The following is a 22,993-nucleotide window of genomic DNA, read 5'->3' as shown; positions in this document are numbered from 1 at the left end:
CATTTCTGCAGCATTGAAGGTCCCCAAGAACACAGTGGCCTCCATCATTCTTAAATGGACAAAGTTTGGAAACACCAAGACTCTTCCTGGAGCTGGCCGTCCGGCCAAACTGAGCAATCGGGGGAGAAGGGCCTTGGTCAGGGAGGTGACCAAGAACCCAATGGTCACTCTGACAGAGCTCTAGAGTTCCTCTGTGGAGATGGGAGAACCTTCCAGGATGACAACCATCTCTGCAGCACTCCTCCAATCAGGCCTTTATGGTAGAGTGGAAAGATGGAAGCCACTCCTCAGTAAGCCACTCCATGACAGCCCCTTGGAGTTTGCCAAAAGGCACTTAAAGACTCTCAGACCATGAGAAACAAGATTATCTGATCTGATGAAACCAAGATTGAACTCTATGTCCTGAATGCCAAGCGTCACGTCTGGAGGAAACCTGGCACCATCCCTACCGTGAAACATAGTGGTGGCAGCATCATGCTGTGGGGATGTTTTTCAGCGGCAGGGACTGGGAGACTAGTTAGGATTGAGGCAAAGATGAACGGAGCAAAGTACAGAGAGATCCTTAATGAAAACCTGCTCCAGAGCGCTCAGGACCTCAGACTGGGGTGAAGGTTCACCTTCCAACAGGACAACGACCCTAAGCACACAGCCAAGACAATGCAGTAGTGGCTTTGGGACAAGTCTCTGAATGTCCTTGAGTGGCCCAGCCAGAGCCCAGAATATAACCTGATCTAACATCTCTGGAGAGACCTGAAAATAGCTGTGCAGCAACACTCCCCATCCAACCTGACAGAGTTTGAGAGGATCTGCAGAGAAGAATGGGAGAAACTCCCCAAATACAGGTGTGCCAAGCTTGTAGCGTCATACCCAAGAAGACTCAAGGTTGTAATCGCTGTCAAAGGTGCGTCAACAAAGTAAAGTGAGTAAAGGGTCTGAATACTTAAGTAAATGTGATATTTAAGTTCTACAAACCTGTTTTTGCTTTGTCATTATGGTGTATTGTGTGTGGATTGATTAGGGGAAAAAAACAATTTAATCAATTTTAGAATATGGCTGTAATCTAAGAAAATGTGGAAAAAGTCTAGGGGTCTGAATACTTTCCGAAGGCACTGTACTTCGCACGCCATTGCGTGGAAAGCGGGAGCGAAGGACACTGTCCCGGTGTTGTTGCTGTTCATGCCCTCCCCCCATTGAGTAGACTGTATGTATGTATCAAGGTGACATCTACAGTGCCTTCAGAAAGTATTCACACCCCCAATTATGTTTTTAGGAATTTTTACAAATTAATAAAAAATGAAAAGCTGAAATGTCTTGAGTCAATAAGTATTTAACACCTTTGTTATGACAAGCCTAAATAAGTTCAGGAGTAAAAATCTGCTTAACAAGTCACATAATATGTTGCATGGATTTTTGAATGACTACCTCATCTCTGTACCCCACACATACAATTATCTGTAAGGTCACTCAGTCGAGCAGTGAATTTCAAACACAGATTCAACCACAAAGACCAGAGAGGTTTTCCAATGCCTCACAAAGAAGGGCAACTATTGGTAAATGGGTAAAAATACAAAAAGCAGACACTGAATATCCCTTTGAGCATGGTGAAGTTAATAATTACACTTTGGATGGTGTATCAATACACCCAGTCACTACAAAGACACAGGCGTCCTTCCAAACTCAGTTTCCGGATAGGAAGGAAACCGCTCATGGATTTCACCATGAGGCCAATGGTGACTTTAAAACAGTTAGAGTTTAATGGCTGTGATAGTACAAAAACTGAGGCTGGATCAACAGCATTATCGTTACTCCACAATACTAACCTAATTGACAGAGTGAAAAGGAAGCCTGTACAGACTGAAAATATTCCTAAACATGCATCCTGTTTGCAAAAAGGCACTAAAGTAAAACTGCAAAAAATGTGGCAAAGAAAGGATCTTTATGTCCTGAATACAAAGCGTTATGTTTGGGGAAAATCCAACACAACACATCACTGAGTACCACTTTTTTCAAGCATGGTGGTGGCTGCATCATGTTATGGGTATGCTTGTCATCGGCAAGGACTAGGGATTTTTTTTAAATAAAAAGAAACGGAATAGAGCTAAGCACAGGCAAAATCCTAGAGGAAAACCTGGTTCAGTCTGCTTTCCAACAGACACTGGGAGACAAATTCACCTTTCAGCAGGACAATAACCTAAAACACAAGGCCAAATATACACTGGAGTTGCTTACCAAGACAACATAGAATGTTCATTAGGGGCCTAGTTACGTTTTTGACTTAAATCTGTCTAGCAATGATCAACAACCAACTTGACAGAGCTTGAACATTTCAAAAAAGAATGTGCAAATATTTTACAATCCAGGTGGGCAAAGCTCTTAGAGACTTAACCAGAAAGACTCACAGCTGTAATTGCTGCCAAAGGTAGGGGTGTGAATACTTATGTAAATAAAATATTTCTGTATTTCATTTCCAAATAATGTGCTATAAAATTCTAAAAACATGTTTTCACTTTATCATTATGGGGTATTTTGTGTAGATGGGTGAGAAAAAAAATGATTTAATCAATTTTGAATTCAGGCTGTAACACAAGAAAATGTGGAATAAGTCAAGGGGTATGAATACTTTCTGAAGGCACTGTAGATGTTATCAATATTAGTTATTTCTTGTGTAGGCTGCTATCCTACTTTAAATTAAATCATGGGAGGGACAGAAATGGCAACGTTAGCTACCGCCGGCGACACCGTGATACAGCTGCCCAGTGGGAAGCACCTTGGGTTGGCAGCACCTCGATACAACACCAGTCGCCATGTTAGCTACCGCCGACAACACCGTGATACAGCTGCCCAGTAGGAAGCACCTCAGGTTGGCAAGCACCTCCATACAACACCGGTGCACTAGTCATTCGCACCGGCTTATCGGCTCGTGGTGCATCCCAATCAGCCACGCAAAACGGTGATTCGCTTTCCATACACCCACTCCTTCCCACACGCCTACACTCTGGTCGCCATATTGGGCTGCAGCAACCCATAATTGGGGTAAACTGCGTTTACCCTCCACTACACCACTGATCGCTGATGATATTTCAGTAGCTGTGACAACATGGTAGTTTCAACTACAATGACACATCATAACATGGACTCTTCCTGCTGATATACACTGACTGTGCTCTTTGTATGACAGACTATCCAGGTGAAACCTATGATCCCTTATTGATGTCACCTGTTAAATCCACTTCAAATCAGTGTAGATGAAGGGGAGGAGACAGGTTAAAGAAGGATATTTAAGCCTTGAGACATGGATTGTGTATGTGTGACATTCAGAGGGTGAATGGGCAAGACAAAAGATTTAAGTGCATGTGAACAGGGTATGGTAGTAGGTGCCAGGCGCACCGGTTTGAGTGTGTCAAGAACTGCAACGCTGCTGGGTTTTTCACGCTCAACAGTTTCCTCTGTGTATGAAGAATGATTATCCACCCAAAGGGAAGTATTGGAGTCAACATGGGCCAGCATTCCTGTGGAACGCTTTTGGCATCTTGTAGAGTCCATACCCCAACGAATTGAGGCTGTTCTGAGGGCAAAAGGGGGTGCAACTCAATATTAGGAAGGTGTTCCTAATGTCACTCAGTGTATGTCCATTTATCTCAGTTTGTATGTGTGTGCTGTAATCTATGAGCCAATGAGTCAGTGTAAAACGTCTACATTAGTGTGTGTGCGTAAATGTAAATTAGTGTGTGTGCGCGCCTTGAAGGAACAGATAAGCACATGCACATCCTTGGAAAGACTGTATTGCAGGCCTGTCAATCAAATTACCACTTAGGCACCACAGAGGAGAGTGAAAACGAATAACAGGAATGTTGCTGTTGGCCATACCACTATGTGAAATGTTGATGAAAGGAGAATTGGACCTTGACTACATCTATGTCCTGAAGTGCAGCCACAGATACCAAGAGACAAACACAGCTCAAAGTCAAGCAAACGACACCAGGGTAATTTATGGATCACTGCCAAAACAAGTGACCAATGGGCATCTGCACTATATCCAGGTGATAAGGATGATAGACATTCTCTGTATAAAGTTTCCCAATATGTTAACATGATCAACCTATTTTTATATTCATAGATAGCAAGGTTGGGTTCAATTCCATTTCAGCTCAGGCAATTCAGGAAGACTGCAAAGAGTAGGACTGTTGATGATCAATCAAGTAGAAGTACTACTATTCTAGTAATTGAGTTATGAAGTTTACTGTAGCCCGATTTTCTTTGTTGAATTTTTGTTAACTATCATTTTAATGTAATGGGGAGGGAACAATGAATTAAATAACCAAAACCATTGTGTATAAAAAACTAAATTAAAAAGACACAAAAATACACTCTGAACTTTTCACAATTTAGACACTTTTGTTTCATACAAACGACCTACGAGCCACTTTGAGATTGGGGACATTATGCTCCTTGACGACAAAGTTTTTCAGATTACCCTTTATGATAAACAGTGAGTGTGAAGAAGACAAAGAAATTGAATAAAAACAATACTTGCCTTTTTGTCTTGTCATATTAGATGACATCCACTGACACAAATGCACAACATATTCTGAAGCCTTCTCTCCATAGGCTACATGCGTCTTCATAGTCTTCACAATCAATTATTCTTCAAAAGGTGAAAGTTTGTCTAGGAATTATATATTGCAGAAAAAAAGATGACTGTAAATTATATAAACGTGTACATTAGAAACAAAGAGATGCGCTCAGAAGTTGGAACACGAAAACGCGACAACATGCGCTCTCATCCATGCGCGCGCTATACTGAAGACAAACGCAAAGCATCCGTTTCGTTCAGGTCTCGAAACAAAGAGACCTAGCTAGCACATTTGGTTCCTTGTTTTGGGTTTAACATTGGCCATACATTTCCTGACTGGTAAAACAGAAGTTTTTTAAAAAACATTCTGAGAACATAAGTGAACATTTCACCTCTCCTGGGAAGTTTATTTTTTAGGTTGCAGGGAGGTTCTGAGAACGTTTTACTCTGGTTCCTTGAAAGTTGTCCTTGGAGGTTTTATTAACGTTCTGAGGACGGAAATTATAGGTTATTTGGAATTTTTAAAATAACTTCCTTAATTTTCACTGAATGTGTCAATAAGACTTTTAATAACACTGCTATCTTATTTTGGATTAACATTTTTGAACTCCAAGCACTGATAGGAGACATATACATTAATTTCCTTAGGCATTAATCAAACAAACACATGCATTTTTTAATGTGACACAGTATCAGTGAGATTCAAACCTTTAATCTTCTGTTCTCTATCCATGGAATGAGTCCACTGCACCACCAGAATGGAGCTCGCATGCCATGTTTTTTTTACGCATACAAAGCTGTTCATTTGCCTATTCAAACAGACCCCCATTTCAAAGGTAACAAGCACTCATTAAGATCAGGTATGGCCAATTAGTGGGTGCAGTCAACACACCTGAACACACAACTCGATAGAGTATAGAGAATTTTGTTGATGCTGAGAATCAAATGTATATGGTTTTAGATAACATTCTTAGAACGTTCTCTGAACGTTACTAACATTTTCTTAATGTGCTCGGAACAATTTGAGAACATTACTTTAAATAGAACCAAGGGAAACCTGTAGGAAACATGCTTAAGTACTGAAATTCCCACAGAAGACCGTTGTTTCTTAATGTTCTCTGAACTATTTGAGAACATTCCCAATGTCAAACCAGTGAGAGAACATTCCAAGAACATTACCAACATTTAAATTACATTTAACCATGTTTGAACTTTTAGGAAACGTTCTGTTAAAGTAATAAAAATACCAAGTTCCTTAAATGTGCTGAGAATGTTCAAAAGCCAAGCAACTATCCTGCACCATTCCCAGAAAGTTGTGGGAAGGTTGTATGCAAAATAACTATAGGACAACCACGCTCTCACCAAGATCTAAGAAACATATGGTTCTCAGAACGTTATGTGCTAACTAGGGAGAGACAGTCAACGAGCCAATCAACAAACTTACATTCATGTGTCAAATAAATTGTGGAAAACAGAGTTAAGAGGTAGCTCAGATGTATGTGTGTGTGTTATTTAAAGTGACCAGGATCAGTTTCAATGATGAGGAGATTACATTGACATGTTCAGGTTGATCATGGCTGAAAAGCATAGAGCCCCACAGTGGAGGTGTCATAATACCCATAAAACCTAGCGGTCAAACAGGGAAATGGTTCCAATCGTTTTTCCACCATTCATTTTTCACATAGGGGATTTTAGAAACACTTCATATAAGGGCTGTATTTCGTGTAGGCTTACCCTGGCATGACGTTTTGATAACCATGTAAATCTCTCTCGGACAAGGTTACTTTTATCAATATATTCACCTGTATTTACTCCCCCAAAATGAAATGTTAATTAGTTAATTCTTCCATATACAGACAGTAATTCAAAAGGCACTCGCACATCTGAGCTATATCTTTGTTGCAGGTGCATGGTAACAATTGAATAACATGAAAAAAAAGAGAAAGACAGTAAAATAATTGTCAGGTTGTGTACCAAGATGACTGCAATCTTGTTACAGGAATCCTGACAGCAACCTTAACATGCAGCAACACTTATTACAAACAATTTCCTTGCAAGGCTGATGAGGAAAGAAGTGTAGGGTCTAGCCCACACAAACAACCTATGTGGATGGGGATGTGGGCAGCTCAGACTATTCTGGCTGATGTAACACCTCCCTAGAAGAACACTGAGTTTCCGTCTACCACCTGTGGTGCCTGTGGCATTATAACTAGAGTTTTAGTCTGCAGTGGAGCGAAGCAAACGTTCTATGTAGTTTCAGAGAGAGTAGTAGTCAAGTGGGCCAAGAACTCAATTCTAGCTTACATTTTTTATAAATACAAATAAGCCTGTAAGCCATGTAACTTTCAGTGTGACAGTTTATTAGCAATGGAAAAATAAAAAAACGTAATCAGTAATGGATTGCTGAAAAGGTGCATGGCACTACCGATGTCTAAAAAATAACAATGAGAAAAGGTTATTTAAGTTATTCAGTGAACTCAACTGCAGTCATATTTGTATTGCATCTAGATATAAGCTTGCACACACACACAAAAGTGAATAAGAAAAACATCTTACATACATTTTCATTAAATATGCTTTTCACCTCATTCAAAAAACTTAAAAGCCTTTTTAATTTCATAATAAGTTAAACGGCCATGTAGTGTTAACTTTACATTGAGGACTTCAAAGTCCAACTGTTAAGTCAACCCAGTTTGTACTTCGGAATGCTTTTAACTTAATGGTCCTCTGATACATGAGTAGTTGGAGGCTCAACAATGGTCAAATGAGCCCAGGTCCCTTAAAGGGATTCTCTGGTACTTTTAAAAACGTTTTAGCTAGTAGTTCTAAAAGTAGCACACACGAGCCAAAAGTGGTCCCCGAAAATTGCTTACTACATCACGTGCAGATTGTGCACCACGTCAATGCTCTTTCTCGCTCTGCTGTGTGATTCTTGCTAGCTGTCATTTAAAATGGCAAGGGGCTGAATCTCATTGGCTGTAACTTTAATTGCTAGGGGGCTGGCCCACGTGGGGGGAACGTAGGGAAAATGGCACAGCACAGCTTCCAGAAAACAGTCGCCTTCAAACTAGGGATTTCGTGGTTAATTTAGGTAAGAGAGTAATTCAGCTCATAGATTATGCATGTATGAACTACACACTGACACATCCAGCCCAAAGCGGGAGGTTTAAAAAAACTACTTATTAGTCGCCAAAGTACCAGAGAATGTCTTTAAATCATTGACTAAACAGAGTGGAGAGGAGAGAAGGAAATAAGAACACATTGGCATCCTGTCTACTGTTAGCTAGGACGGACTGACAACTCTTTACTTGGAGAAGTGTTCCCATACAGTACATGACAGGCTCTGGCTATGCTCAGTTTACTTTTGATCCAATTTATATTACAGCGAGACATCGGTGACCTTTATAATGTAGCCCAATTCTCTTATGAACAAGTTCATTTAATCAGATAACACATGAAAAAGGTGCAAACAAGGAACTGTAGAAACCAGACACCAACTTAACCAAAACATGACCATAGTGTTCTAACCAAATCATCACCATAGTGTTCCGTGTAAGGAGTTATACCGCTCCGCAATTCGCCATGAGTGCATAGGGGAGAGTGAGACTAAATGTAACACAGATCAATTGTAATGTAACTTTGGGGGTAAAACGTCACCTTACCTCAAAATCATTTTGTGATGACACCGATAACATTTCTTTGTTGAGAAAGAGTGGTGGCAACCAGGGAAAGTGTTGGGGGAAAAATTGTGACATGAAGTGGTTCATGTGAGATGTACAGGCAGGATGCGTGTTAGCCCGGGTGTCATTTTACCCCAAGTTACCCTAACTGGAAGGTTTACATTACACTGTGTACAAAACATTAGGGACACCTGCTCTTTCCATGACATAGACTGACCAGGTGAATCCACATGGAAAGCTATCATCCCTTATTGATGCCACCTGTTAAATCCACTTCAAATCAGTGTAGATGAAGGGGAGGAGACAGGTTAAAGGATTTTAAAACCTTAACACAATTAAGACATGGATTGTGCATGTGTGCCATTCAGAGGGTGAATAGGCAAGATTAAAGATTTAACTGCCTTTGAAAGGGATATGGTAGTAAGTGCCAGGCACATCAGTTTGAGTGTCAAGAACTGCAACGCTGCTGGATTTTTCACACTCAACAGTTTCCCATGTGTATCAAGAATGGTCCACCACCCCAACGACATCCAGCCAACTTCACACAACTGTGGGAAGCCCTGGAGCCAACATGGGCCAGCATCCCTGTGGAACGCTTTCAACACCTTGTAGAGTCCATGCCCTGACAAATTGAGGCTATTCTGAGGGAAGGTGTTCCTAATGTTTTGTACACTCTGTGTCTATTAGCCTTGATTCCTGACAATGACCAGTACCATTTAAATGACTGTAGCTCATCTTAGCTGAGGAAACCTTATCAGATGCCTTTTTATGAGCAACAACAAAATGTTATGAAATATTCACATGGCATCTCAGTATACGGAGACTATTCCAATGTACCAAAAACACAACTCATAAGTTCTCACACATACACCAATACATATTTAACTACTTCAAAGCAAATGAGAATTGTAAGCTTTCCCCATGTGTGGTGGGAACATACATAGCTAATATGATTTCCCTGTGCTGGAGGAAGGGGCTTTACTGCGTGTAGTACATCCAACTGCTTTGAAACGTTCAGTGGTTTCTATGGCATTGATGGTTTAAACACATTCCATTTGAGTAAAGAGCCTCACCTCCCCTCGTTGTGCTTTGAAACCAGTGAGGATTTGCTGAACAGTAAGCGGTGCTTTTACCTTAATGCCCAAACTGTTAGGTTGCTGACCTGATAAGCTGTGTTGTTCAGCCTATTTATGGATGGGTGTGCTACAGGGACCTCACTGTACACCCAGAGACTGGCCGTGGTGGCCAACCATCACTCTCAGAGTCTGGACACAACAGACTGAGAAAAATAATAAATGGCGTAAAAGACGTCAATGTGATTGAACTCCGTTCGACTTTGGGTCCTTCAAAAAGCGCTATAAGTCCTATGTATTATTATTAAAATTCCTAATGGTCAATGGGCATTGTCATAATTGGCAAAAACAAACAAGAGACTAACATGGCATTGATTCCTATGAAGTTCAATACATTTTCATCTGCCAAACTTGTAGGCTAAATTATCTCTTTGGAATAAATATCACAGCAAAGCATTGGACTAAAACAGCCTAGTTAGAACATCTACATTGACAGTTAAGCTGGACCAACACATTGTCTAATACCCATGGCCTCGGTCTATCCACAGCATAGTGTGAGGGATTCAGTCAAACTGAGAAGCCACATTCGCATCCCAAGCAAAGAGTTTGTAGAACATTGCAGTGTAAACATGGAATATATCGGTTGAGTTAAGAGATACAGCTTAATGTAGAACTCAGGGTCCCAGACGTCTTTGCAGGTAGCATTGGCTGATGTTGCTCAAAGGTTGTCCAGTGTTGAGATAGCCCTGGCTGGACGTGTGTGTGTGGGCAGCGAGGTGTTCAGGCTTGAAGATGGGTCACGTCTCAAAGTACTTGTAGATGGCAGTGACGTAGGTCATCACACTCTGCCAGTCAGGCCTCTCTGTGTGCACCATCTCTCCAATGTCCTGAGAGAGCGAGAGCGAGAGAGAGAGAGAGAGATGTAAGATGTGTTGCAGTACACATTCGTATCACACTGCATTTCTTTCGCTGCAAATTGTGTGTTTAGAATATTGTCAGTGAGACGGTGAGGAATAAAGTTCTGACTTAGCAAGCACACATCGCTTGGCCTAGGAGTAACAAATCACAATACTTTCCAACAGTATGTGTTGGACAAAACAGTGAATCACTCAAAGATGAACCCCGTCTGTCTCTTGTTAAGCTGAAGTCAACTGGCCTTGGTGTGACACTGCTCTTAAGTAAGCTGGAGCTGCTTGCCATTGACATGAGCACATCATCTTTTAAGGGCAGTCCTCAGGCTACAGCCAGCCAATCTATGTACTGTTGGTGTGCATTGCTGCTGAACTATATATCAGCCCTGTCTTTCTGTTGCCCAGTCTTTCTAGTCAAGCCTTACAAAGGGGAGGAAGGGATATGAGAACGTGTCGCTCATCCCCCCCAGCCATATAAAGCATCTTGGTCATTTCATTCTACACTTTTGAGTGGTAGACAAATATCCTTTCGTGCAAATGGTGGAACTGTCTTGGGTTCGTTTTTTGCTCGGACACCAACCAATGAGGACTTGATCCCGACACTTTCAGCTGCCTGGAAAGCCAGTGTGAAATTTCGCTTCTGAAGGAAAAGAGAGAAAATAAATGTTTTGATGAACGAACTACATGTATACACAACTCAAAAGGAATTTTCAAACACTTAGACCCCTCAGTCCACTGACAGGAAGGTTCTATCTCACCTTGTCCTGGCTGGAGAGCTCTAGGTAGGGGATGTGGGCAGGCAGGTAGGTGTGGAGAACAGCACAGAAGGCCAGCCCGTCGTTCCAGCTGCTGCTGAAGTTGGTGATGTCAATGTTCTGGAGAGAGGAGAGAAACAGCATAACAGTGAGGACTCTCTAATACCAGCCTTAGCAGTGTTTCCTCTACAAAAATGTGTAGCAGTGAGAGAAGAGTTTGCGGAGGGGGTCCACCCCCAGCCTTGTTTTGCTGACTCCATTAAAATATAATTTCCACCTCCAGAAATGTGGTAAAATTATTTGTAAAAATTATTTTAACATATTGGACCATGACATGCATATAGCCTATGCATGGTCCATATTATCAGGTATGCTATTAGCAATAAGCATTATCACCTGTAGCCCAACTGATGCAGAATAGTGGCTATAAATAAATAGGCTGAAGCATGGGGTTGCCCATCTGCATTTACCCTATTGGGATAATCATTAGGTAGATCCCAAATATGATATTTTAACTAGTTAGCATCATATTGATACATTTTATGTCCCAAAACAGTGAATATACACAGTATACCAAATATTAGGAACACCTTCAGCTCAACTATATTATCAATGTTCCATCTTTTGTTTTGTGTGGGGGCAATGATTATGCCATAGCGCAGCGCCACAAATGACTGCAGAGGAAACACTGAGCCCTAGGCTATTCTTATGTTTCACCATGTCATCCCCAACCACTGTCAACAACAGTAGATGATGCAAACTGTTGTCTTTCAAATGAAGTGGAAGAATGTACACTACCAGTAAAAGGTTTGGACACACCTACTCATTCAAGGGTTTTTATTTTTACATTGTAGAATAATAGTGAAGACATCAAAACGATGAAATAACACATATGGAATCATGTAGTAAACAAAAGTGTTAAACAAATCAAAGTATATATTGTATTTGAGAATCTTCAAATAGCCACCCTTTGTCCCTTGATGACAGCTTTGCATTCTCTCAATCAGCTTCACCTGGAATGCTTTTCCAACAGTCTTGAAGGAGTTCCCACATATGCTGAGCACTTGCTGGCTGCTTTTCCTTCACTCTGCGGTCCGACTCATCCCAAACCATCTCAATTGGGTTGAGGTCGGGGGATTGTGGCCAGGTCATCTGATGCAGCACTCAATCACTCTCCTTATTGGTAAAATAGCCCTTACACAGCCTGGAGGTGTGTTGGGTCATTGTCCTGTTGAAAAAAACAAATGATAGTCCCACTAAGCCCAAACCAGATGGCGTATCGCTGTAGAATGCTGTGGTAGCCATGCTGGTTAAGTGTGCCTTGAATTCTAAATAAATCACAGACAGTGTCACCAGCTAAGCACCCCCACACCATAACACCTCCTCCTCCATGCTTTATGGTGGGAAATACACATGGGAAGATCATCCATTCACCCACACTGCGTCTCACAAAGACACGGTGGTTGGAACCAAAAATCTCAAATTTGGACTCAAGACCAAAGGACAAATTTGCACCGATCTAATGTCCAGCGCTCGTGTTTCTTTGCCCAAGCAGGTCTCTTCTTCTTATTGGTGTCCTTTAGTAGTGGTTTCTTTGCAGCAATTCGACCATGAAGGCCTGATTCACACAGTCCCCTCTGAACAATTGATGTTGAGATGTGTCTGTTACTTGAACTCTGTGAAGCATTTATTTGGGCTGCAATTTCTGAGGCTGGTAACTCTAATGAACTTATCCTCTGCTGCAGAGTTAAGTCTGGGTCTTCCAAATTTTCCGTATTGACTGACCTTCATGTCTTAAAGTAATGGACTGTCGTTTTGCTTTGCTTAATTTGAGCTGTTCTTGCCATAATATGGACTTGATATTTTACCAAATAGGGCTATCTTCTGTATACCCCCCTATCTTGTCACATCACAACTGATTGGCTCAAACGCATTAAGGAAAGACATTCCAGAAATTAACTTTTAAGGAGGCACACCTGTTAATTGAAATGCATTCCAGGTGACTACCTCATGAAGCAGGTTGAGATAATGCCAAGTGTGCAAAGCTGTCATCAAGGCAAAGGGTGGCTATTTGAAGAATCTCAAATATAAAATATATTTAGATTTGTTTAACACTTTTTTGGTTACTACATGATTCCATATGTGTTATTTCACAGTTTTGATGTCTTCACTATTATTCTACAATGTAGAAAATAGTAAAAATAAAGAAAAACCCTGGAATGAGTAGGTGTGTCCAAACCTTTGACTGGTACTGTATGTGTTTTAGCACACTAGTGTTTCTTCACACTGCCTTGCACTCAAGTGAGAGAGGGTCAAAGAGTCCATTGTATTAGCTTAACTACTTTATCACTGTGTGTTTGCTTAGTGGATAAGTTTATCATCTCCATCGACTTGCATCCCACGGCTCCCCTCTCTAACCCACATATACAACGGGAAGCCATTTAGGTCCGACTGTGTGTGTGTGTGTGTCTGGGCCTTTACGGGCCCTGTTGTTATGACCAGGTACGGTAGGTAGGGGGGGGGGGGGATTCATGTTCGGTTTGCTTAATCTATTTAATGCTCCACATGGATGGATGCCCTTCAATTGGGATGCACACACACACACACACACACCTCACGTGCGTCCAAACTCCAAACACTTGGTGTCTTTCTAGAAAGTGCTGTGGAAAGAGACTCTTATTCTTGTCGGAAAATGGCAACTGGTCAAAATAACAAAAAAGATGCAGTGTTGTCAGACCTCGAATAATGCAAAGAAAATAAGTTAATGTTCATTTTTAAACAACACTAATGTTTTAACTTAGGAAGAGTTCAGAAATAAAAATTTGGTGGAATAACCCTGATTTTCAATCACAGCTTTCATGTACGCATGCTCTCCACCAGTCTTTCACATTGATGTTGGGTGACTTTATGCCACTCCTGGCGCAAAAATTCAAGCAGCTCGGCTTTGTTTGATGGCTTGTGACCATCCATCTTCCTCTTGATCACATTCCAGAAGTTTTCAATGGGGTTCAGGTCTGGAGATTGGGCTGGCCATGACAGGGTCTTGATCTGGTGGTCCTCCATCCACCTTGATTGACCTGGCTGTGTGGCATGGCGCATTGTCCTGCTGGAAAAACCAATCCTCAGAGTTGGGGAACAATGTCAGAGCAAAAGGAAGCAAGTTTTCTTCCAGGACAACCTTGTACGTGGCTTGATTCATGCGTCCTTCACAAAGACAAATCTGCCCGATTCCAGCATTGCTGAAGCACCCCCAGATCATCACCGATCCTCCACCAAATTTCACAGTGGGTGCGAGACACTGTGGCTTGTAGGCCTCTCCAGGTCTCCGTCTAACCATTAGACGACCAGGTGTTGGGCAAAGCTGAAAATTGGACTCATCAGAGAAGATGACCTTACTCCAGTCCTCTACGGTCCAATCCTTATGGTCTTTTGCAAACCTCAGCCTGGCTCTTCTTTGCTTATCATTGATGAAGGGCTTTTTTCTAGCTTTGCACGACTTCAGCCCTGCCCCTAGGAGCCTGTTTCGAACCGTCCTCGCTGTGCACTTCACCCCAGCTGCCGTTTGCCATTCTTTTTGTAGGTCACTTGATGTCATCCTACAGTTGTTGAGTGACATTCGAATTAGTTGGCGGTCATCCCGGTCAGTAGAGAGTCGTTTTTGCCCTCTGGGGACAACAAAGCTACAGACTGACAATGTCTGCTGCTTGACCTTGTTCTTATGAACCGCCGTCTATGAAATTTTAAGGATGGAAGCAACCTGACGCTCACTGTATCCCTCTGCCAGTAAAGCCAGAATTGAACCCTTCTTTTCCTCACTCAAAACATTCCTTTTCAACTCTTTTGGCATGGTCAATAGTTATTTTTTGATTAATATTACTTTTGAGGTACTATTAGCACAGTTTTTGCCATCCAGCTGGTCCGATTGCAAGAGGATAGTGATGACCACAGCAGTGGATTTTATACTTTTCCTCGTTAAATAAGATTTGGTTCATGTGATCACCTAATCAGTACCTAATTCAGTAGAATGAGGTGTGCCTGTGTTGGAATTCAACAGACACTGGAATGGAATGGCTGTCATACATGTCTCTTTTTCCACAGCTGTGTGTGTGTGTGTGTATATATATATATATATATATTTATTTATTTTTATTTATTTTTCAGACCCTTTACTATGATACTCGAAATTGAGCTCAGGTGCATCCTGTTTCCATTTATCATCCTTGAGATGTTTCTACAACTTGATTGGAGTCCACCTGTAGTAAATTCAATTGATTGGACATGATTTGGAAGGGCCCACACCTGTCTATATAAAGGTCCCACAGTTGACAGTGCATGTCAGAGCAAAAACCAAGCCATGAGGTCAAGGAATTGTCAGTAGAACTCCAAGACAGGATTGTGTCGAGGCACAGATCTGGGGAAGGGTACCAAAAAATATCTGCAGCATTGAAGGTCCCCAAGAAGACAGTGGCCTCAGTCATTCTTAAATGTAAGAAGTTTGGAACCACCAAGACTCTTCCTAGAGCTGGCCGCCGAGCCAACCCGAGCAATCGGGGGAGAAGGGCCTTGGTCAGGGAGGAGACCAAGAACCCGATGGTCACTCTGACAGAGCTCCAGAGTTCCTCTGTGGAGCTGGGGGAACCTTCCAGAAGGACAACCATCTATGCAGCACTCCACCAATCAGGCCTTCATTGTAGAGTGGCCAGACGGAAGCCACTCCTCAGTAAAAGGCACATGACAGCTTGCTTGGAGTTTGCCAAAAGGCACCTAAAGACTCTCAGACCATGAGAAACAAGATTCTCTGGTCTGATGAAACCAAGATTGAACTCTTTGGCCTGAATGCCAAATCAAAATCAAATCAATTTTATTTGTCACATGCGCCGAATACAACAGGTGTAGACCTTACAGTGAAATGCTTACTTACAAGCTCTTAACCAACAATGCAGTTAAGAAAAATAAGTGTTAAGAAAGTATTTACTAAAATAAACTGAAGTAAAAAATAAAAAATAAAACATTATTAGAGCAACAATAAAATAACAGTACCGAGGCTATATACAGGGGGTACCGGTAGCTGTTCAGGAGTCTTATGGCTTGGGGGTAGAAGCTGTTAAGAAGCCTTTTGGTCCTAGCTGTCAAGTGTCACGTCTGGAGATAACCTGGCACCATCCCTACGGTGAAGCATGGTGGTAGCAGCATCATGCTGTGGGGACATTCTTCAGCGGCAGGGAGACTAGTCAGGATCGAGGGAAAGATGAACGGAGCAAAGTACAGCGAGATCCTTGATGAAAACGTGCTCCAAAGCGCTCAGGACCTCAGACTGGGGTGAAGGTTCACCTTCCAACAGGACAAAGACCCTAAGCACACAGCCAAGACAACGCAGGAGTGGCTTCAGGACAAGTCTCTGAATGTCCTCGAGTGGCCCAGCGAGAGCCTGGACTTAAACCTGATCTAACATCTCTGGAGAGACCTGAAAATAGCTGTGCATCGACGGTTCCTATCCAACCTGACAGAGCTTGAGAGGATCTGCAGAGAACAATGGGAGAAACTCCACAAATACAGGTGTGCCAAGCTTGTAGCGTCATACACAAGACTCAAGGCTGTAATCACTGCCAAAGGTGCTTCATTAAAGTACTGAGTAAAGGGTCTGAATACTTATGTAAATTGCAGTTTTTATTTTTATAATACATTTGCTAAAAATTCTAAATCTGTTTTTGCTTTGTCATTATGGGGTTTTGTGTGTAAATTGATGAGGAAAATCCATTTTAGAATAAGGCTGTAACGTAACAAAATGTGGAAAAAGTAAAAGGGTCTGAATACTTTCCGAATGCACTGTAGGTAGGTTAGATGATTGCTTCCTCTACCAGAGACAATGGAAACTCAAGAAGAAACGGGAAACTCAAAGTAACCATAAGAGTTTGAATTGAACCTTCCGCCACCCCCTAGTGCACTATATAGGGAATATGGTGCCATTTGGGACGCAGTCCCCGTCTACAGTGAGGCAGCCATCAACTCTCTCCTAAGGGTCACAGGGGACCTGTGTCAGTTATCAGAGAAGCCGAGTGTCAGGGGACATGTGAGGAAGGAAATGGTCCAGACACCAGGGTGCCATAACACAAGGAACACTACAGAGGGAAGAGGAGGGGAAAGGGAGGGAAGAGTGCCTGGGGGCTCCTCCAAGAGGTGTCACTGCTCTCTGTGGGAACCCAATTCACTGGTTCTCCAGGATCACACATTCTGCGGGCAAAGACACTCTAGTCACTAACTATGGTGAGCCACACTGGTTATTATAACTCATCTTTTCCTCAGAACCTTTTCCTACACAAAAATCTGACAACTTTTGACAAAGAAAGGATTGTTAAAATGCCAACAAATTGATCAACAAGGAACATACAAATTTGCTAGGTTTAAGGTATTTATTCTCTCTGCATCCCCTTGCTTTACCAGTGTTGGCGGAGCAATATATGAATCAACGATGAATAGAGCTGGAGAGTAAAAGCAACAGGAGGAGCCCAGTAGAGAGCATTAAGGTATAACTGTGGAAGAATAGGGCTGAGCTACGGTAGGAGAGGCTTGGCTGGTAGCAGTGTGTTTACGGTGAGCATGGCTCGTAGGAGCACCAGAGCACAGGTAATGAACACATTAAGTACAGTCCTCATGAAAAAAATGAGGAAAAGGGAGAGCGAGAGAGAGAGCGAGAGAGACTGTTTGTGGAGAGAACATTTATGATTTAGAGAGGAGATGGGGGACTGCCCCTGCCAGAAACCAACAGAAAAGACGACAAAGTAGAGGCTATTTAGCATAGTATCAAAGGCCTTGTCGTTATACTTCCCAAACTGAACGGCTAAGAACGCTTGTGCTACAACAGAGACTATAATCCTCTTTTTTTTTTATACTACACAGTTTCCCACAATGCCCATCTGTGCCAACATGCCCTTGCCCATACCATCAGAGTTTCAGCTAGAGGAGAGGTCATGTTGGCTGAGGAGAGGCCGGGACTAGGGCGAAGTCTGGCACACTTCCTGGAGAGGGTAAAGCTTACTGATAAAAACAGAGTAACGGCAATGATCTGATATTCTTTCCTGCATCTAAACCTGTTGAGAGAAACCAAACATTGTCCAATGGGATGGAGTAAGTAAGTTGTGTAAGTTGGGGTGTGCATGCACGTGTGTGTCTTATGCCAGCCTGTACCCTCCACCCTTTTCCCACCCTGTTGGTTAGTACCAGGTATCCTTCAGTCTTCTTCTGGCACCACTTAAGCAGGGCATTCCTCTTGGATCCCCCGTACTCCCTGGCCAGTGCAGACAGGGGGTCTTTTCTCTCCTCCCTATGGACACACAGAAGGACATGAAAGAACACATGAACAGAAAGAATGATCAGACACATAGGGGTGGTTTTACAGAAACATATTTAGCCTGATCTTGGACTAAAAAGTATTGTCAATGGAGATTCTCAATTAAGCTTGCTTTTCAGTCCAGCACTAGGCTTTATCTGTGTCTGTGAAACTGACTCATAGTGCACCTTTCAAAGGAGGAAAATCTACAACACATCGAGGTGACATTGAAAACCTCAAAAATACAATGTGTTATATTTTTATTTTCATCCTCTGTAACTATACTCTCATAGCCCCCTGCATTCACCGACTAGCAAGTCAAGCTGTGGACAAAATAATCCTTCCATGAAATGTCATAATTCAGAGAGAGGCGGATAGAGAAATAGAGAGGATAGAAAATTAGAGAGGGGATAGAGAGAGGGGGGGTAGAGAGAGAGGGGGATAGAGAGCGAGGGTGATACCTGACCACTGTGACAGACCCAAAATGAAGGAAAGCTTTGACTATGTACAGACTCAGTGAGCATAGCCTTGCTATTGAGAAAGGCCGCCGTAGGCAGACCTGGCTCTCAAGAGAAGACAGGCTATGTGCACACTGCCCACAAAATGAGGTGGAAACTGAGCTGCACTTCCTAACTTCCTGCCAAATGTATGACCATATTAGAGACACATACTTCCCTCAGATTTCACAGATCCACAAAGAATTCAAAAACAAACCCAATTTGGATAAACTCCCATATCTATTGGGTGAAATACCACAGTGTGCCATCACAGCAGCAATATTTGTGACCTGTTGCCACAAGAAAAGGGCAACCAGTGAAGAACAAACATCATTGTAAATAAAACCCATATTTATGCTTATTTATTTTCCCTTTTGTACTTTAACTATTTGGACATAATGACATTTGAAACGTCTTTATTATTTTGGAACTTTTGTGAGTAATGTTTACTGTTAATTTGTATTGTTTATTTCACTTTTGTTTATTATCTACTTCACTTGCTTTGGCAATGTTAACATGTTTCCCATGCCAATAAAGCCCTTCAATTGAAATGAATTGAGAGGTGAGAGAGAGAGAGAGATGGGAGAGAGAGAGGATATAGAAAGGGGGATAGAGAGAGAGGGGGGATATAGTGAGAGAGGGGGGATATAGAGGGATAGAAAGGGGGATGGAGAGAGGGGGGTAGAGAAAGGGATAAAGAAAGGGGGGGGGGGTAGAGAGAGAGGTGGGATAGAGATATAGAGGGGGATATAGAGAGAGGGGGATATAGGGAAAGGGAGCGAGAGAGAGGAATAGAAAGATGGGGATAGAGAGGGGGACAGAGAGCGAGAGAGAAGGGGATAGAGATAGGGGGATAGAGAGCTGGAAAGAGAGGGGGATAGAGAAATAGAGGGGTAGAGAGAGAAATAGAGAGGGGGTTGAGAGAGTGGGGATAGAGAGATGGAGAGGGCTAGAGAGAGGTGGATAATAGAGAGAGGGGGATAAATAGAGAGATAGGGAGGGGATAGAGATGGGGATAGAGAGAGAGGGGATAGATCGAGAGAGAGGGCGCTAGAGAGGGGGATAGAGAGATCGAGAAAGAGGGGGACAGAGCGATAGAGAGGAGGCTCAGGAACGAGAGGGAGATAGTGAAAGGTCCTTTTAGTCGAGCCCGTCACCCATTCAGAGCAGTGTGCGTTGTCAGCGCTCAATATTTGGTTGCAGTCAATTGGATTTCCAGTCAAGCTCTCCTGAATTACCTGGCATTTCCAGTTCACACCCGGCGTCCCTCTGATAGACTGGACAAGCAATCTGTCACTTTGCTTAATTACTGATATACTTATATATAGGGCAGAGGAGCCATAGGAAGATGGGACACAGACAGACACAGACATCCACAGATACTGACACAGACACTGACACAGAGATAGTGACACAGACTAGGGCTGTTGCAAGTTTGGTAGAGCGAGCTTCAGGTGGACACAAATTAATAGTTGATACAATGTTTCAAGTTTGTTGTAGCCAATGTGATTTATAGGATATATTTTAAATCAGGATATTTTCTACCTGCAGGCTGCAATGTTTTTATTTGTTGGCTTTATTTGGGCTATTTTTACATAGTTGGCAATTGCAATAGAATATACTTTTTAGTTTTATCATTTTAATTTAGATTTGGATAGAATTTTGATTAACCCGATGACAATGATTTAGAGATACGAAGACGTTATAAATTAAATGAAACTGTTCCACGAAAATGTGCATATGAAAACCATAACTGACACGCAGATCGGTAGAAATTGTAAGATAAATTGGCATTCCACATGAGAAAGGTTGCCGACTCCTCGTGTAGCCTATTATCGGCAACTTCAGGAGTGTAAGGGCAGAATCTGCAAAAGCCAGCAGGAGCGGGAGGGGGATGGTCGGGTTAGGTTACGTTTTTTTTATTATGGTTATTATGGTTTTTTATATCTTAATCTCTGGATCCCTCTTGACTAATTTTTGTATTATTTAATCAAACAGTGAGCTTAAAGAATCAGATAAGCTGAATGCATATATAGTTGATTTTATTAAAAGACATGGTGTGTCTATATATGGAATAATATACGTTTTAAAATTTCGACCAATCGATTGGTCGAAAGAACAGACGACTTTCGGTCGACCAAGATTTTTTGGGGGGGTCGGGGACAGCACTAACACAGACACACACAGATACTGACACAGACAGATCGAGAGACACACACACACACACTCTGACACACACTCAGAGAGAGCGAGAGGGTGTCCATACCGTAAGCGTCCCCTTGTGGAGGGGGTGACTGAGGCGGTGGGGGAGGAGGTGGTGGGGGAAAGGGAGGAGACCTGGGGGGAGGAGGTGATGAGGGAGGCCGAGGCACTGTTCTCTGAGGCAGACAAGTTCCTCTTCAGCTCCTCACTGCTCCTTCGGGACACTGGGGACAAGACAGGACAAAGGTCACTTACTGGAACACTGTGATGACTGAAGAAGTAGTTAACCACAGTGTTATCAGTACCACAATCACATTACTTTCACTATCAAGCCACAATAAAGTAATTTGGAGCACAGCACACAGTCACAAATGTATGATACAGCCTCTGACACAGGTACATATAGTAAACACACACCTGAGAGGGACTTGGAGGAGTCCATGTTGGGGACCCTCTGGAGGGCAGAGGGGGTGCGGGTCCCAGGCGAGGCCCGGAGCAGGTGATCTGCTGTTGGGGATGGAGAACACAGTCCCTAGTACTCTAAATGGACCTATAGATTAACCAAATATGGAACTATGTTGGTTGAAGCAGGGGGCAAGTCATAACCCCTACCAGATCCCTACCAATAACATCGTCCAGCCAGTAAATAAGCACACTTCAGAGCCCAAGTTAACACCTTAATTAATACCTGTTAATACATTAATACCCTTTAATGCAAGCATACTTTTTCCTAAATACAAAAGTATAGCTTTGTGAGGCTCACAGTTGGCTGCTTTTGTGCCAGGCTAAGTGGAAAAACTGAGTGTGAGCTGAGTTAGCAACGGTGGTTCTAAGGAAGCGTGTGAACGGGGATCTAAATCCACTGTTGCACGCTCCTATTACTCCTTGTCTGCATCCCAAATGGCACCCTATTCCCTATTAAATGCACTACTTTTGACCAGGCCTATAGAGCTCTATATAAGGAGGAATAGGATGCCATTTGGGACAAAGCCCTGTTGTCTGAGCCTGTGGCCTCCCCACCGAGGGCTGCCTGCGTTGGGCTGCGATATGAACCTCATGTGATTGCAGTGCCTGTGTCCCTTCTTCCATTATTAAGCCTGACACTCAAGATAGAGGTCAATCTCACAATCTTGGTGGGTCTGAGAATTATCCCATCACCCACATGTCTGCTACACACTGCTCTACCATTACAACCTCCAACTATAAATCCAGACATCAGTGATGGACTTGCTTCGGTCTTGTGGTGTTCATCTGTAAGGTCATGGCGCAGTGAGGTAACCTACTAAACTAGGTGAATGCACTGACTATAAGTCTCCCTGGATAAGAGTGTCTCCTAAATAACTAAAATGTAATGTCTGTTCTGTTGGACAACCATTACATGATATGAATGACGACAGTGTTATACCCACCTGGCATAGTGAGGTCTGTGTAGCTGGACCTCTTTTCCACCATGGAGCACAGTGGTTTGGGGGTCGACGCGGTGTGCCTCTGAAACATAGCACAACAGAAGAGAATCAGACATACACACTAGCATATACAGCAACATTGTTCATTAAATGAGGACAGCATAACAGAACTACTCATAAAGTAGTGTATCCAATCAAAAACGCATATTTTGACCAATGGGTAAAATAATGTTAATTGTGTAGATCCTCCTCAAAAAAAAAAACAATGGTCCAAACCTCATGTCTCCATCATAATCCGTTCCAAAGTTATTGGAGTTTCTACCCTTGTAGGATCAGATGGCCAAAATTAGGGTGACTAAATCAATGGAGGCCAGAGAAAAAAAAAGCGTTAGCTAGTCTGGATGCTGTGCAAGAATTAAGGCTAACTGACAGGCTCACGGTTGAACTCGTCATCTTTCTTCTCGTATCCGGAGGACCCCAAAAAAATAGAGGTAAGCTAGATATCGATTTTGAGACATGACATGTAGTATTTTCATAGTTTAGTATACGCTTTTCATATTAATGTGAAA

The 22,993-nt window shown here is 42.5% G+C and overlaps 1 protein-coding gene across 1 annotated transcript in view; it reads right to left on the bottom strand.

The window, feature by feature from the left end:
- Nucleotides 1-10,123: 10,123 nt before the first annotated feature.
- LOC311127626 (cytospin-A-like) overlaps nucleotides 10,124-22,993 on the bottom strand; it is a gene marked incomplete at its 3' end in the record, with an annotated part of 35,078 nt that continues 22,208 nt past the window's right edge. Inside the window, exons 9-15 of the mRNA XM_084159451.1 lie at nucleotides 22,428-22,506; nucleotides 21,436-21,525; nucleotides 21,083-21,242; nucleotides 18,211-18,313; nucleotides 10,996-11,112; nucleotides 10,818-10,877; nucleotides 10,124-10,213 (exon numbers count right to left, since the gene is read on the bottom strand). Coding sequence (XP_084015577.1) covers nucleotides 10,124-10,213; nucleotides 10,818-10,877; nucleotides 10,996-11,112; nucleotides 18,211-18,313; nucleotides 21,083-21,242; nucleotides 21,436-21,525; nucleotides 22,428-22,506 — 699 coding nt within the window. The remainder of the gene's footprint in view (nucleotides 10,214-10,817; nucleotides 10,878-10,995; nucleotides 11,113-18,210; nucleotides 18,314-21,082; nucleotides 21,243-21,435; nucleotides 21,526-22,427; nucleotides 22,507-22,993) is intronic.

This window comes from Coregonus lavaretus (genome assembly GCF_964263955.1).
Source record: "Coregonus lavaretus genome assembly, chromosome: 4".
Lineage (NCBI taxonomy): Eukaryota > Metazoa > Chordata > Actinopteri > Salmoniformes > Salmonidae > Coregonus > Coregonus lavaretus.
The sequence above is the reverse complement of the archived record's forward strand: the minus strand, read 5'-3'. Positions and strand labels throughout refer to the sequence as shown.